The sequence below is a fragment of the Girardinichthys multiradiatus genome, chromosome 4, assembly GCF_021462225.1.
Source record: "Girardinichthys multiradiatus isolate DD_20200921_A chromosome 4, DD_fGirMul_XY1, whole genome shotgun sequence".
In the NCBI taxonomy this organism is placed as follows: domain Eukaryota; kingdom Metazoa; phylum Chordata; class Actinopteri; order Cyprinodontiformes; family Goodeidae; genus Girardinichthys; species Girardinichthys multiradiatus.
In genome coordinates, this window is record NC_061797.1 from 4,235,897 (window position 1) to 4,253,734 (window position 17,838).

Consider the following 17,838-nt stretch of genomic DNA (forward strand, 5'->3'; position numbering starts at 1 on the left):
TAATCCGGTAAATTATGCCATGTATGAGGGTATGAAATCTCTGCTAATGCAACCATCCATTGGCCTTCTAAATCAATATGTTGAGCTAAATGTACACGGAAACTCGAACTGGTATTATTTTTAAACACTTCCATGCTAGCGTTAGAGGGAAGGGTAACGTAAAAACCGCCATCCTGTGCCTTACTGTCCATGATGCTGTATGAATTGTTAGGTTTTAGCACACACCTATTTTATACATTTCGTAGTTCATCAAACTTGATCCAACTGTTGAATTTCTCAGGCCAATTTTTCCAGCGTACAAAAACCTGTTTGACACCCTTGATGGTGCGTTGATTTAATATTTTCTCCACTTGATACATCTTGTCCTTAAATATTTTTACTTTTTGAAGTTCGTCAGCGTAAAAAGAACCCTCAATAGGTTCTCCATCCAAATCTTTGAGTTTGTATACACGAGGAGATCGGGGTATCCGCTCATACACTGTAAACACTTCATCTGTAAAACTCTGTTTGTATTTTTTGTCAAACACTCCACGTACCTCGGATATTCTGACAAGATCCCCCTGTTTAAACATTGTCACTGAGGCCCTGCAATATCTGTTGGAGGTAACATCGTACAGATTCTGAAACACTTGAAAGGCATTTTCTGAGGTCACTTCCATTGGGCTCATCTTAATGCTGGTGTGGTAGGTATGGTTGTAGCTTCTAGTTAAATTTTGCAGGACGTCAATGTACCGCCGGGTGTTGTTAGCAGTAAAATATCTCCACATCCTTGTTTTTAACGTATGGTTAAACCTCTCAACCACAGAGGCTTTTGCTTCCCTTGCTGTGGCAAAATGTTCAATACCGTGTTTCTCCATTAGAAGCTTAAATTTCTTGTTAAAGAATTATTTCCCTGCATCAGTCTGAAGTTTTTTTGGGACCTGATTCAAAAGCCTTTAGCACCTCTGCAGCAGTTTTCCTCTTCAAAACACGTACTTACGCCCTCTTTGAAAAGATGTCAATGACTGTTAATAAATAATTGTAACCGTCATTTTCCTTGGCCAGAGCTTGCATGTCACAGAGATTGGCTTGGAACTGTCTCAATGGTCTGGTGACAATAACTCTGTTTCTCGGGAACTTTATTCTTGCAGGTTTATGTAGAGTATAGGTATATTCTCCCGATAAAAAATCTTTAACTTTTTCAACCGCTACCTTCTTCCCCGTTTCATCTTGCATAATCCTCCTCAACCTTTCTAAACCCCCTAAACTTCCAGGATTTGATGGGTTGTAATATACATTTTTCATGATCTTTCTTTCAGACATCCCAGTCTTATGCTCACTCTGACAACTACTTGTTAAATAATGAAAAAAACAAACACCTGAGGGTATATTTATACTTCTTTTTTTTATTTTGTACCCGTATTTAATAGAGAAACAGAAAAAAACCACATTCAGATAATAAAGATCAATTCAAACACTGCAATCTTTAAAAAACAAAACTGTTATATATATGTATACCAGTAGAAACCCGAGAGAGAATACAGAAAAGACAAAACAAGTCATCAATCATCTGAGATTGGATAGTAGCACTCTGAAGTGCTACGATCCAATCTCAAGTTAAGCTGCTTGAGACAGTCATTACCGCTCATCTTCTCGTACATATCAGTGATTGCACTATGGAAGCCTTGTACCGATTTCAGTTCATATAAAACCGTCTCTGCAATCGTTTTCAATCTGAAGTCATCTGCTTGTATGCGTCGAAGTGTCAGACGTTTCCGAATAGCAGGAAGGAGCTTGGGGTTTACGAGTCGTCGCACGATGCGTTGAAAGTTGATTTGGTAATACTCCTCCTCCAATATCTCCAGGCACTGATGCTGTCGTTGGCTCGGGTGGTTCGTTATGCACCCATAACAGGTTTCTTTGACATAGTTCAAACGGGTTATGTTGAATAAATGAAGTATTGCTGTTTTCACCGTATTGATGATAGCGCTTGAGATCCAGCCGTCAATTTCATCACCCTGATTACTCTCCTCCTCTTCTGGTGAAGGCTGAGGGGCAGGTATCGGGTCTGGAGTTTGTGGGGAGGGTGAGTAGCTGATGGTTGCCTCGTCCTCCACGATCACCCTCTTGTCTTCAGGTGGATATCTGTGTGTACAGACTCAGCCACGCATAGCGGTGAATAGAGGTCGGGTGAAGGCGGATGATACGATCTGAGGTTGTATCCTGTCAGTGTCCCTGGACTGAATAGGGACTCAAAGAGCTGCGACAATGAGGTGGCTGGTGAGTAGAGGTCTGGAGAAGGTGGATGATACGGCCCGGTGTTGAAGCTTTCATCATCATGATTGGGAGAGAAGACGGTCTCTTCTTGCTGGTTGTAGAGGTCCCAGTATGGTGTTTTCCCGTACGCTCCATACATTCTCAAGGTCTGCCGCCCGCCGTTATGAAGAAGAAGAGTCTGTGAGCTCGCAGTTAGACCCTGATATATAGCGCAGGAAGGTGGGAGGGTCCTCAAGAAGGGGAGTGGGTCCTCAAAAGAGGGTGGGTCCTCAAAAGAGGGTGGGCTTTAGATCCACAACAGGGAACATCAGGATTCTTTTCACTGACATAACATCAATCCAGCAGCGTGCGTTTTCGAAAAGGTTGGAAAGACGCTGTCCAATTTCCTTCATCTTCTCAACCCAAGCATCATACGGTAGAGCCAGCACAGTCTTGAATACACTGCAATTCTGATTGAATGCCTCCAACACAAACAGATCTGAGGGGGCCGTCTGGTTATTCTTGCGTTTGCTTGCCTGAAAAGACCAGCGGCCATTTGCTGTGGTTTTTGACCCCCACACTGCACTAAAGAGAGGTTCTCTCGCAGCTATTTCAACATCGGAAGGACACATTCTCATCCTTTTTGCTGGTCGAGGAGAGCTTTCATCTTCATCCTCCCTTTCGTACACTGAGACTGATTCAGGGTTATCGTTAAGGTGTGGGATTGCCAGCCGTAACACAGCCCAGTCGTTGTGGGTGAGAGTACACAGAGCCAATGATCCATTAAATACCTCGTCTTGATCCAATTGATACAGGCAGAGCTCTCCTATTTCGTACATGAAAATATACCCCCATCTACCACTCAGTCCATATGGTTCCAAAGACCACTCTTCCTGCAGAGTGTCGAACGGAGGCCTTTGTACCTTGCATAGGTAATATGTTGATTTCTTCAGGGCATCCAATTCACAGCGCGTATGCCTGTAGACGGTTACTGGGGTTTCACACAGAAGAGACGTACGTCTTAGCTGACCTGAGGCCTGTTTTTCATCCATTGTTGTTGGTGAAGTTGAATCATCATCTGCAGAGTATGTTACGATAGGAATTCCGATAGGTATCTCAGACGAGGAAATAGATGATGTAGATGGTTGTTCATCTTGGCACACCTTGCTTTTCTCCCCGGTTTGATGAAAAACTCTCTTAACTCTAACCATTGTTCAACAAGCGTTCTATTCCAGCAAATGCTGCAGATAAATTGTTGCGTTTTCCGCTAGTATTTAAAACAAACACTGAAGAACGCCCCTCTGTTTTTTTAATTAGTTGTTTCTAGATGCGCCCCCTAATGACGAAATCCTATCAGCGTGCATAGTTATGCCCCTTACAAAACAACAATAAAAACATTTAGAAACAAGAAAATACTAAAAGCTACATTCAAACCATAAAATACCAATTATGAAACTTAGAAAAGCTGACAGACCCCGTCAGACTTACATCGAAACACAGCTCAAAACAGCTGTATTCACCTCCACCGACTCATTCAAATGCCCCACTCCCATTGAATACAACATGAATGTTCTTCGTACAGAGCTGTAAGGGAACACCGAGGGAGAAAAAAAATTAAATAATCAGGGCAGTTTTTTTCATTATTTGTTTTTCCTTCAATGCCCCTTTGGCTCTGATGGTTTTCTGGTCTCTGGTGGCTGTTAATGTTCAGTGTTGTTGTAAGTAACATGTTATGACATTTTTGAGTGCACCTGCCTTTCAAAAGTGCTAAATATAGACACAAAAACATCACCCGCAATCTATTTTAGGTTTGATAAATTGCATTGTGGTTAGTAAGGAATTACTTTGGCTTATCCTCCTCCCATAAATCTGCTCGTTTGGGTTGCTATCTTATGTTTTGCATTTTCATGAAGGCAAACACTAAAACGCACGTGATTTTACACACGCAATTCAAATTGTACCTGGTTTGTGGATCAACTTTGCACACTCAAACCAGTTTGCAAGTGTTTTTTTTGCAGGTCCATTAAATTCTCAGTCACAGCACCACCTAGTGAAAACAATAGGTCTCTTCAAAGTGTCAAACATTCTATGATTTACACAGAACTTTCAAATGTGCAAAAATCAAAGCTATGCTCCTGCTTCCCGTTTTAATTTCTCTGGTGTTGAATTCCTTTTGAATTTGTAGAATTTACAACAAAAATTTAAGGATAAACAAAGAATCTTGTAAAAAAACAACACCTAAACACTCAAAATGGCTGATGAATATTAAGTCACCTAACAACCTATTTAAGGTATCAATTATATCTCAAAAGCATGATTATGTCGTGGGAACATTTTCTTATGCACAGACCTCTGTGGAGCCGGTGAAGGCCACTTTATCAATGCCACAATGGCTTGCAACCGCGGCTCCTGCTGTGGATCCAAAACCTGGAACGATGTTAACAACTCCAGGAGGGAACTCTGCCTGAAATTAAAAATCCAGAGAACATGTTATTGCAGGAGATTAAAATCTATTGTCTACAACAACACAGCTATTGATCTTAAGTCAGGTGAGGCAAAAACTCTTGTAAGACAAGGAAACCCCTGTCTACTTGTTGTTGATATTAGGACTTTGCACATTACAGCAGACCAAGCATACTGCCTCATTACAACTGCATATTTATGGATGATTATACCTTGAAATGAGTAGTGTTTGTCATCAGAATGCGCAACATAGAAAATAAAACGTATAGAAAGCAATTCATCTTTCTATGCTGTGCACTAAAAAGTTTCAAACAGCTTTAACAAGATAAGACAGGGATTAACTTTTATTGTCTGGTTAGCATTAAACTGCATAGCCTAAATCTGCATGGCTTTTCCCCACAAAAAGCATTTAGCAATGGTGAACTCTGCAGCTAGACGTTCGATGCCCGACCTCTTAACAGCGTTCTAATTCCTCCAGTCTATTAGCAGCTTCCCAGCAAGGCAACAACCTCAACTTCCCGCTGTCCAACACCATTGGAGGTCGGACACTGGGAAGCTGAGGTCATTGCTGGCCTGCCAAGTTCGCCGTTGCTAAATGCTTTTTGGTGGGGAAGAGCCATGCAGATTCAAGCTATGCACGCTAAAGCTAACCCACCAATAGGCAGAAGTTGACACGTGAAGACACAGCCCCTCCTCATTTGCATAATGAGGCAGAAATGCATATGGAAATATAAAAACACAAGCATAAATAAATAGCATCGAACAAATAAATAGAGTAAAAAATACAAAGGAAAAATAAAAGACCAAAAATATCAAAACATACACATAAATAAATATATTTAAAAATAAGTAATTAATAAATAAAGATGAAAATTCTAATGGATAATAAATAAGGTAATTATTACAAAAGGTGAAAAAATAAAGAAGCTAATTAAATTAGATATTTACATTTATGTCTCATTGAATAACTGAATCACTGCCTACATTTATTTATTAACAGCATTTTTTGTGTATTAAATTGTATGCTTATTTATTTTTTGACCATTTATTTATTTCTGTCAATATTCTTAATTATGGCATGATTGGTCCTTCATAGAAAGGGCCCCCTTGGATAATGGTAGGGGAAATGCTGCGGACATGCTTGATTGCTTTTGAGCTCAATCAATTAAACTTGGTCCACTCTGTTAGATTCCACCAAATCTGTACTAAAATGCTTCTAGTGGTGGTGATGGTCTTAAGGCCCCACACAACCTTGGGTCAGTCCTGTTCCTTTTCATGTTTGAATGTAAATGTCTGTCAGAAACTATATATTAAGAAAAAAAAAAGACAAATAAAAAATACTGTTGAAGAAATAATTCACTTAATGTGATCATACTATAATGACTCAAGCACATTATTAATTTAAGGGTCAAGAACAATTTAGAGTTTCACTTGATTTCTCCAGAAACCGTGAGATGAGATACATGTGTTCTCTTTTGCTGCAAAACATGACAGAATCTAATAAAAAAAAGAAATCACTGGCATTTTCCCAATTAATGTTTTGTTTAAAAAATTTTTTTAAAACAGAATATGATCTTTTCTCAGTTTGCTTTGAACCCATTTGAGTTTTGCAATCAGACCTCTTTGATCAGTGATCCAATGTGGAGAGCTGTGAGAGGTGTCTGCTCTGCTGGTTTAATGACCACAGTGTTTCCACAACTCAAGGCTGGTGCTAGTTTCCACATGAGCATCAAGAGAGGGAAGTTCCACTGGCGGAAACAAAAAAAAAAATTGGTGAGAGGTTTTAAGAGTGGCAGCAATATGTAGTAAACAGCAATTTTCCTCTCAGTAAATATGCGTTAAATGCACTTATTGAAATTCATTCACATGTAGCAACCAATCTAATTCAGGTACAAAAAGACACACTGAAATTGGACAATGGAAGAAAGTAGAAGGACACAGGGAACAAGCATTGAAAACAAAAATGAATTCCTTACTTTTTAGCTAAGCCTTGGTAGGTAATAACTGTTTTGAGATGTTTTCTGTACAGAGACATTTGTCATCTATATTGCTCTGTTCTTTTACATTTACGGCCTTCCATTCTTGAGGATTCTGTTCTATGCACTCTGACCTTCAGTTCTTTCCATATTTTTCTAATTGGATTATAGTCAGTATAATTGGATTATACTGGGCTATTGTAGCAGCCTTATTTTCATTCTCTCAAACCATTCAAGGGTTTTCATATGTTTTGGATCGCTGTCTTGCTGAAAAGTCTATTTTAATTTCATCTTAAGCATCCTGGTAGATGGCAGCAGATTATTATCAAAAATGAGTTCACCCCTCACGTTTGTAAATATTTTACATATTTTCATTGCACTAAGGATATAACACTTTGTGGATCCAAGTACATTTTAACAAAGTTAAGTAATGACTTGCTGTTAGAGTACCCAGCATTGATTCATAAAATGGGAGTAATAAGACAAGCGTGGCTTGACTTTTCTTTGAGGTCTGCAGAAGCAACAGGAGCTCCCAAGAGATGTCTCGGTGTGAAGTGGTTTTCCACTTTCTGAAAGAGGACAATGGGACTCCAGCATCACCAGCCTTCCCGCGTGCACATCCAGGTTGCGAGAGCTACCGTGCCGCACCGCAGTTGCTGAAGGAGCCGCGACGTGCCTTTGTTCTACAGTTCAGTCGGGCCGGCTATACAGGTCCTTCTCAAAATATTAGCATATTGTGATAAAGTTAATTATTTTCCATAATGTAATGATGAAAATTTAACATTAATATATTTTAGATTCATTGCACACTAACTGAAATATTTCAGGTCTTTTATTGTCTTAATACAGATGATTGTGGCATAAAGCTCATGAAAACCCAAAATTCCTATCTCACAAAATTAGCATATTTCATCCGACCAATAAAAGAAAAGTGTTTTTAATACAAAAAACGTCAACCTTCAAATAATCATGTACAGTTATGCACTCAATACTTGGTCGGGAATCCTTTTGCAGAAATGACTGCTTCAATGCGGCGTGGCATGGAGGCAATCAGCCTGTGACACTGCTGAGGTCTTATGGAGGCCCAGGATGCTTCGATAGCGGCCTTTAGCTCATCCAGAGTGTTGGGTCTTGAGTCTCTCAACGTTCTCTTCACAATATCCCACAGATTCTCTATGGGGTTCAGGTCAGGAGAGTTGGCAGGCCAATTGAGCACAGTGATACCATGGTCAGTAAACCATTTACCAGTGGTTTTGGCACTGTGAGCAGGTGCCAGGTCGTGCTGAAAAATGAAATCTTCATCTCCATAAAGCTTTTCAGCAGATGGAAGCATGAAGTGCTCCAAAATCTCTTGATAGCTAGCTGCATTGACCCTGCCCTTGATAAAACACAGTGGACCAACACCAGCAGCTGACACGGCACCCCAGACCATCACTGACTGTGGGTACTTGACACTGGACTTCTGGCATTTTGGCTTTTCCTTCTCCCCAGTCTTCCTCCAGACTCTGGCACCTTGATTTCCGAATGACATGCAGAATTTGTTTTCATCCAAAAAAAGTACTTTGGACCACTGAGCAACAGTCCAGTGCTGCTTCTCTGTAGCCCATGTCTGGGGAATGCGGCACCTGTAGCCCATTTCCTGCACACGCCTGTGCACGGTGGCTCTGGATGTTTCTACTCCAGACTCAGTCCACTGCTTCCGCAGGTCCCCCAAGGTCTGGAATCGGCCCTTCTCCACAATCTTCCTCAGGGTCCGGTCACCTCTTCTCGTTGTGCAGCGTTTTCTGCCACACTTTTTCCTTCCCACAGACTTCCCACTGAGGTGCCTTGATACAGCACTCTGGGAACAGCCTATTCGTTCAGAAATGTCTTTCTGTGTCTTACCCTCTTGCTTGAGGGTGTCAATAGTGGCCTTCTGGACAGCAGTCAGGTCGGCAGTCTTACCCATGATTGGGGTTTTGAGTGATGAACCAGGCTGGGAGTTTTAAAGGCCTCAGGAATCTTTTGCAGGTGTTTAGAGTTAACTCGTTGATTCAGATGATTAGGTTCATAGCTCGTTTAGAGACCCTTTTAATGATATGCTAATTTTTTGAGATAGGAATTTTGGGTTTTCATGAGCTGTATGCCAAAATCATCCGTATTAAGACAATAAAAGACCTGAAATATTTCAGTTAGTGTGCAATGAATCTAAAATATATGAATGTTAAATTTTCATCATGACATTATGGAAAATAATGAACTTTATCACAATATGCTAATATTTTGAGAAGGACCTGTATAGCCGACCCACCCACAGCTACTGAGAGTAGCTGCAATGCAAGTCCCTTCAGAACTTCTTCTTCAGAGACGGTTCATGTCAGAGCTAGTGTTTTGGCAGAGAATATTAGTTCAGAATGAAATAATCTAAATAATGTTAGTTTCATGACATTTGTGTTGAAAAAAAAAACAGACTAGCTGCTCAGCTAATCTGAACAGACAGTTAATTGAAGCTAATAATCTTGTTCTGTGTTGTGTTTTCAGGTTAAGAAAACTTTATTTAAAGTTTTTTTTTTCCAACACAGATCGGTCATAACACACCATCAACTCTTAAGCATTTTCATCCTTGTATTACTTGTATTTGAGGGACATGTTTGACTTTAAGGAAGCTATAGGCTTTCCTTTTTAGCTGAAACCGCTAACGCCAGTCAAGTTAGGGGTAACACGTGACTCACTGCCATCTTATGAGTCCATAGACGTTTAAAATCATTTATCCACATAGTTCTATTAATGAGATGTATAATGAGATGATGAGAATAATGAGATGTTAATCCTAATTTTTAGGGATTCCATGGTCTTTAAAAAAGGACATGAAACTTGCTGTGAAGAAAACTTTTCCCCATTTTTTCACTTCCATCTCTTATTTGAGTGGCAACCATGACCTGGCACAAAAATGACTGCTTCTGTGGGACGTGATTGGTGCTCTTTTTGTTTTTTTTTCCAGAATATAATCAAGATATTGTGCTGCTTAAATTATATGGAAGACCACAAGTGCAAAATGCTGGTAAAACAAAATGAACTGACAATGACACTTCCCTAATTCACCTGAAAGTTGGCAGAGGAGCATCAGATCAGTTTGTCAGAAATGAGCAACAAAATAAAAGATGAAAATGGATTGTCTAAATTATTGCAATAAAAAGGAAACATTTCCATGATATCTCATACTGAAAAAATTTTTACTGAATCCCAGCAGTATTTCTATAAAATATATAATTCACTTTTTTCTAATATTTTTGAATTTAAGATTGCAAATTGTGATCCCAATTAATTAAACCATTCCTTCATTCTCCGACATTCTTCCTGACCCTTAATGACTGTTTTGATCATCTTCTACAAAGAATGATTTGGACTTACTGGAATTATGGCCCCACAAACACCAATAGGTTCGTGTTTGGTTAGGCACATGAAGGCTTCATCTGTAAAGAAAAAAAAGTTATTGCAGCCTTCAGAAAGACATCTTCACTTGTGCCTGGTTATTTATGTCATTTCTTTATAACTTCATGTCCAAAATCATATATCCCATTTCACCTCTTGTAGATGCCAGAAAAATCGGTATCTTAATATCTAATTATATATAAGCTTAGGAAGCTTTCTAGGTGGGCATGATATCAGACAAATTTAATTGTTCTGATAATACTCGGTTATAGTTATCGATAAAGCCTGCCAAATCCAAAACTTATAAACAAACTGCTTATTTAGTGATTTATTCTGGATGACATTATTTTGGCATCCGGTTCTAAAGTGTAGAGCATTGATATTAACTAGCACATGTTCATTAACTGCAGCATAAACATGTTTTTAAGCTCTCCATCATCCACTGATGCAGTATTGTGAGAATTAGGAGCATCTCATCTTTGAGTGGATAGTTTTTTTAAGGTTTTTTATTCTGGAACACTACAACTCATTACCATCAGGATATCTAAAAAACTCACATAAAAGCCCTCAGCTAATGCGAATAAATCGGATTTCAAATCAGGAAGTTCCACTGCCTGTAACACAATGACACTATCCATAGTTATGCTTAGCTTAGCTCTTGTTTTTAAATCAGGCCAGCATCTTGGTCAAGTTTTCATTTGGAGTTTTGATCTTTAGTTCTCTTTTTGCAAATCTTAGTTACTTTTTTATTTTGGTAATATAATTCCTTTGATGTGCAGTGCTCTTGACCGGCTGTGTTCGAGGAAGGACCTAAGAGGAGAGCTTAATTGGCAAAAATTAAGTTTTAATAATAATAAAATACAAAACATACACACAGGCATGAAGAGATCTGAGCGTGGAGACAAGGGAAAAGAGAATATGAAGTGAACATGGAACAGGCAGGCAAACAGTAGAATCCAGAAGGGAACAAGGACAAAAAGAACCTAAACAGGTGAAGAAATCCATGCCCTGCGATGGATTGGCGACCTGTCCATGGTGAACCCCGCCTCTCGCCCTTAGACTGCAGGAGATAGGCACCAGCTCCCCGTGACCCATTATGGAATAAGCGGTATAGAAAAAGAAGAAGAAGAAGATGAAGAAGAGGTAAAGAAACAGGTGCAGACTATGGACTAATTGAAGCATCGCTTGTGTGCACAATCTACTTGGTTGCATGTGGCTGTGGGTGGAGGACTAAAACATGAATGGAGCTGAAGAATACAAGAAAACCCATGGAGAATTCCTAACAGAGGTCTAACAGGAAAATAATCTAAAAGTACAAAGAACACTAGAAGAAGTCAAACACAAAGAATGAACTAATAAGAAACACCAAACAATGAAAAGCATAGAGAAATTAACTGAAGAAGGTGCAATCTTAGGAACATACCAGGGAAGTGATCAAAATACACACACAAAAGAAAATTAAAACCCAAACACCTCTAGATCATAACAGTTCTATTTCCTTCCAGTTTTTCAATTAAATTCAATTCAGTTTTATCTAATAGCGCCAGTTCATGACATGTAGTCTCAAGACACTTTACAAAGTCAAGATTTCAAGTCCATACATTCTAATTGACCCTAATTATCAAACAGTGCAGTCAGATTCAGTTTATTATTTAATTTATTTAGAGAAATTTTTTATCTAAGGAAACCCAGCAGATTGCATCAAGTCAGTGACTTGCAGCATTCCCTCCTCCTGGATGAGCATGTAGAGACAGTGGACAGTCACTGGCGTTGACTTTGCAGCAATCCCTCATACTGAGCATGCATGTAGCGACAGTGGAGAGGAAAAACTCCCTTTTAACAGGAAGAAACCTCCAGCAGAACCAGAACCAAGCTCAGTGTGAGCGGCCATCTGCCACAACCGACTGGGGGTTTGAGAGAACAGAGCAAAGACACAAAAGTAACACGGAAGCACTGATCCAGGAGTACTTTCTATGGGAAGGAAAAGTAAATGTTATTGGATATAGCTCCTTTAGTCGTTTCATCTACAAAGAAAAAACAGATAAACTCTGAGCCAGTTTTCAAGGTTAGAGTCTGAAAGAGAGCACGTAGAGTTAGTCACAGTAAAAGTTCAGACAATTGCCATGTCTAGGAGAGAGAAAGGATTAAACAATAAAAGACAGGGCCATGTGGATCATCGGTAGAGGGTGAGCATTAAGTTGTTAACAGCAGAAGCTTGGACGATGCCCCTCTCCAGGAAGGTGTCACAGGTAGACACAAAGTCAGGCCAGGTGTAGCTTCTAGGAAGAGAAAAGAGAGAGAACATAGAGTTAAAAACTGAAATAACAGCAAATAATGCAAAATTGGAGAGTAGTATGAGAATGTAGTGAAGAGAGTAAAAGTGGTCATTATGTCCTCCAGCAGTATAAGCCTATAGCAGCATAACTACAGAGATAGCTCAGGACAACGTAAGCCACTCTAACTATAAGCTTTATCAAAAAGGAAAGTTTGAAGCCTACCCTCAAAAGTAGACAGGGTGTCTGCCTCACAGACTAAAGCTGGGAGCTGGTTCCACAGGAGAGGAGCCTGATAACTAAAGGATCTGCCTCCCATTCTACTTCTAGAGACTCTAGGAGCCACCAGTAAACCTGCAGTCTGAGAACGAAGTGCTCTGTTAGGAACATATGGACCAATCAGATCTCTGATGTATGATGGAGCTAGATCATTAAGGGCTTTATATGTGAGGAGGAGAATTTTAAATTCTATTCTGGATTTAACAGGGAGCCAATGAAGGAAACCTAAAATAGGAGAAATATGATCTCTCTTTTTAATTTTCATCAGAACTCTTGCTGCAGCATTTTGAATCAGCTGAAGGCTTTTAACAGCATTTTGTGGACATCCTGATAGTAAAGAATTAAAATAGTCCATCCTTGAAGGAACAAATGCATGGACTAGTTTTTCAGCGTCGCTCCTGGACAGGATATTTCTAATTTTGGCAATGTTCCGGAGATGAAAGAAGGAACTCTTAGAAACCTGTTTAATATGGAATTTAAATGACATGTCCTGGTCAAAAATAAAACCAACGTTTTTTACTTTATGACCAGAGGTCAATTTAATGCCATTCACATGAATTAATTGACTAAGCAGTTTAAATTTCAAAGACTTCGGTCCAAAGACGACAACTTCTGTCTTGTCTGAATTTATAAGCAGAAAATTTAAAGTCCTAGTTTTCATGTCTTCAAGACATGCTTGTAGTCTATCTAACTGGTTGGGCTCATCAGGAGTTATAGATACATAAAGCTGAGTATCATCAGCTTTATGTATCTGGTATCCCATGCTGCTTGATAATTTTACCATTGGATATATATATATATATATATATATATATATATATATATATATATATATATATATATACAGGTCCTTCTCAAAATATTAGCATATTGTGATAAAGTTCATTATTTTTCATAATGTCATGATGAAAATTTAACATTCATATATTTTAGATTCATTGCACACTAACTGAAATATTTCAGGTCTTTTATTGTCTTAATACGGATGATTTTGGCATACAGCTCATGAAAACCCAAAATTCCTATCTCACAAAATTAGCATATGTCATCCGACCAATAAATAAAAAGTGTTTTTAATACAAAAAACGTCAACCTTCAAATAATCATGTATAGTTATGCACTCAATACTTGGTCGGGAATCCTTTTGCAGAAATGACTGCTTCAATGCGGCGTGGCATGGAGGCAATCAGCCTGTGGCACTGCTGAGGTCTTATGGAGGCCCAGGATGCTTCGATAGCGGCCTTTAGCTCATCCAGAGTGTTGGGTCTTGAGTCTCTCAAAGTTCTCTTCACAATATCCCACAGATTCTCTATGGGGTTCAGGTCAGGAGAGTTGGCAGGCCAATTGAGCACAGTGATACCATGGTCAGTAAACCATTTACCAGTGGTTTTGGCACTGTGAGCAGGTGCCAGGTCGTGCTGAAAAATGAAATCTTCATCTCCATAAAGCTTTTCAGCAGATGGAAGCATGAAGTGCTCCAAAATCTCCTGATAGCCAGCTGCATTGACCCTGCCCTTGATAAAACACAGTGGACCAACACCAGCAGCTGACATGGCACCCCAGACCATCACTGACTGTTGGTACTTGACACTGGACTTCTGGCATTTTGGCATTTCCTTCTCCCCAGTCTTCCTCCAGACTCTGGCACTTTGATTTCCGAATGACATGCAGAATTTGCTTTCATTCAAAAAAAGTACTTTGGACCACTGAGCAACAGTCCAGTGCTGCTTCTCTGTAGCCCAGGTCAGGCGCTTCTGCCGCTGTTTCTGGTTCAAAAGTGGCTTGACCTGGGGAAGGCCATTTCCTGCACACGCCTGTGCACGGTGGCTCTGGATGTTTCTACTCCAGACTCAGTCCACTGCTTCCGCAGGTCCCCCAAGGTCTGGAATCGGCCCTTCTCCACAATCTTCCTCAGAGTCCGGTCACCTCTTCTGGTTGTGCAGCGTTTTCTGCCACACGTTTTCCTTCCCACAGACTTCCTACAGAGGTGCCTTGATACAGCACTCTGGGAACAGCCTATTCGTTCAGAAATTTCTTTCTGTGTCTTACCCTCTTGCTTGAGAGTGTCAATAGTGGCCTTCTGGACAGCAGTCAGGTCGTCAGTCTTACCCATGATTGGGGTTTTGAGTGATGAACCAGGCTGGGAGTTTTAAAGGCCTCAGGAATCTTTTGCAGGTGTTTAGAGTTAACTCGTTGATTCAGATGATTAGGTTCATAGCTCGTTTAGAGACCCTTTTAATGATATGCTAATTTTGTGAGATAGGAATTTTGGGTTTTAATAAAAGACCTAACATATTTCAGTTAGTGTGCAATGAATCTAAAATATATGAATGTTACATTTTCATCATGACATTATGGAAAATAATGAACTTTATCACAATATGCTAATATTTTGAGAAGGACCTGTATATATATATATATATATATATATATATATATATATATATATATATATATATATCAGTTTCCTCCGATGGGTATAAAAGCAGAAAGGTGACAGTCATTCCTCTAATGGCAAGGAGCAAAATGACAGCCCTGCAGCCAGTACTAGCACTGTGTCAGTCATAGAGAAGGACATCATTTTCTGCTGGTGAAAGGCTTAACAAGCAGGAGAAATGGAGGTCTGGCATCAATCCAGCATGGAAAGAAGCCTTCTAATGGCTGGAAATAACCACTGATGAAGCTGGTAGGTCTTCACATTGGGTTATTTGTGCTCACTGCTGAATCTTTGATTTTACTTTTATGCTAGCCGTGCTATTTTTTGCGAACCACTTCCATGATTTTGGCCTAACATTGACACATATTGATAGTTACTATGGTCTCTATTAGCAATGTATAATCTGCATTTCCATGGAAATGTCTACATTACATAGAACATTGTCTTTGGCACCCCGCAAAGAGAAAAGCATTTCTCTTTAGCATTCATAGCAGCATAATCGTCTTGCTGCAGCCAAGATTCTGTGAGACAAAATAAATCAATCTGTTTGTCACAAATCAAGTCATTAACTAACAGTCTTTGAAGAGAGACATCTTGTGTTCAATAAGCCCCATTTAATTGTTTTATTTTTGTTTGAGTCTGATTTGTGTTTATGAGATTTTCCTGATTTCCTCCTTTTAGATTCTTTTTTAATCTATTTAATTTTGGCCTTGGGCGAGACACTGTCTTAATAGGGTAATGGGTGGGTAGCAGTACAGAAGCTGCAGAGAGGAGTGTTAAACTACAACCCTGCTCCCTGGTCTGAACCCTGGGTTGTCGGAGATTTGGAGAACTAAAAATTAGGCCAGATTCCTAGAAAGAAGAGCTGCTCCATCCAAAGTGGGATGGATAGAAAAGGAAAGCCACTTTGGCATTGCAAAATGTCATACAGTGGTGTAAAGAATGCCAACATTGAACTTTAGAGCAGTAGAGATGTGTTCTCTGCAATGATGAGTGGTGCCCGTTTGTCGGCCCAACCTTTATGACCAAAAGAGCCATTTTGCTCCCTCTTCCAAAGAAAAATAGTCTGGAGCCGCAAAAGGTAATACAGCTAATAAACTTTGAATTGTTTTATTATTTGACCTGTTACAATAGAATTTAACAAACACAGTGCAGTGTGCATGTGTAGGGCTACTTAAAAATCAATGAAACACTGAACTAAGAAAGCCTTTTTAAGTCCTTTTTTTATTTGTACAGGTCCTTCTCAAAATATTAGCATATTGTGATAAAGTTCATTATTTTCCATAATGTCATGATGAAAATGTAACATTCATATATTTTAGATTCATTGCACATTAACTGAAATATTTCAGGTCTTTTATTGTCTTAATATGGATGATTTTGGCATACAGCTCATGAAAACCCAAAATTCCTATCTCACAAAATTAGCATATCATTAAAAGGAAGGAAAAAGTGTGGCAGAAAACGCTGCACAACGAGAAGAGGTGACCGGACCCTGAGGAAGACTATGGAGAAGGGCTGATTCCAGACCTTGGGGGACCTGCGGAAGCAGTGGACTGAGTCTGGAGTAGAAACATCCAGAGCCACCGTGCACAGGCGTGTGCAGGAAATGGGCTACAGGTGCCGCATTCCCCAGGTCAAGCCACTTTTGAACCAGAAACAGCGGCAGAAGCGCCTGACCTGGGCTACAGAGAAGCAGCACTGGACTGTTGCTCAGTGGTCCAAAGTACTTTTTTCGGATGAAAGCAAATTCTGCATGTCATTCGGAAATCAAGGTGCCAGAGTCTGGAGGAAGACTGGGGAGAAGGAAATGCCAAAATGCCAGAAGTCCAGTGTCAAGTACCCACAGTCAGTGATGGTCTGGGGTGCCGTGTCAGCTGCTGGTGTTGGTCCACTGTGTTTTATCAAGGGCAGGGTCAATGCAGCTAGCTATCAGGAGATTTTGGAGCACTTCATGCTTCCATCTGCTGAAAAGCTTTATGGAGATGAAGATTTCATTTTTCAGCACGACCTGGCACCTGCTCACAGTGCCACAACCACTGGTAAATGGTTTACTGACCATGGTATCACTGTGCTCAATTGGCCTGCCAACTCTCCTGACCTGAACCCCATAGAGAATCTGTGGGATATTGTGAAGAGAACGTTGAGAGACTCAAGACCCAACACTCTGGATGAGCTAAAGGCCGCCATCGAAGCATCCTGGGCCTCCATAACACCTCAGCAGTGCCACAGGCTGATTGCCTCCATGCCACGCCGCATTGAAGCAGTCATTTCTGCAAAAGGATTCCCGACCAAGTATTGAGTGCATAACTGTACATGATTATTTAAAGGTTGACGTTTTTTGTATTAAAAACACTTTTCTTTTATTGGTCGGATGAAATATGCTAATTATGTGAGATAGGAATTTTGGGTTTTTATGAGCTGTATGCCAAAATCATCCGAATTAAGACAATAAAAGACCTGAAATATTTCAGTTAGTGTGCAATGAATCTAAAATATATGAATGTTAAATTTTCATCATGACATTATGGAAAATAATGAACTTAATCACAATATGCTAATGTTTTGAAAAGGACCTGTATAACATTAAAATAAAACATAACCCACTATAATTAAAAATATATGTAGTTGCAGCTTAGTTGTTCTAATAAAGTAAAGATAACATTTGAAATGTTTTTTGACAAGTCCATTTCAGTGTGCTCTCATCCTCTTCGGGTTTCGTTCTCAGGCAGCAATCGAGCGAAGCCCCTGAACATGCAATAAA

General features: G+C 39.7%; 1 protein-coding gene across 1 annotated transcript in view; it reads right to left on the reverse strand.

Annotated features, from left to right (window-relative positions):
- Nucleotides 1-17,838, reverse strand: part of aldh1a3 (aldehyde dehydrogenase 1 family, member A3) — a 50,766-nt gene that overhangs the window by 27,528 nt on the left and 5,400 nt on the right. The window contains exons 5-7 of the mRNA XM_047362541.1: nt 10,065-10,126; nt 6,318-6,446; nt 4,586-4,699 (exon numbers count right to left, since the gene is read on the reverse strand). Of these exons, the coding sequence (XP_047218497.1) occupies nt 4,586-4,699; nt 6,318-6,446; nt 10,065-10,126 (305 nt within the window). The remainder of the gene's footprint in view (nt 1-4,585; nt 4,700-6,317; nt 6,447-10,064; nt 10,127-17,838) is intronic.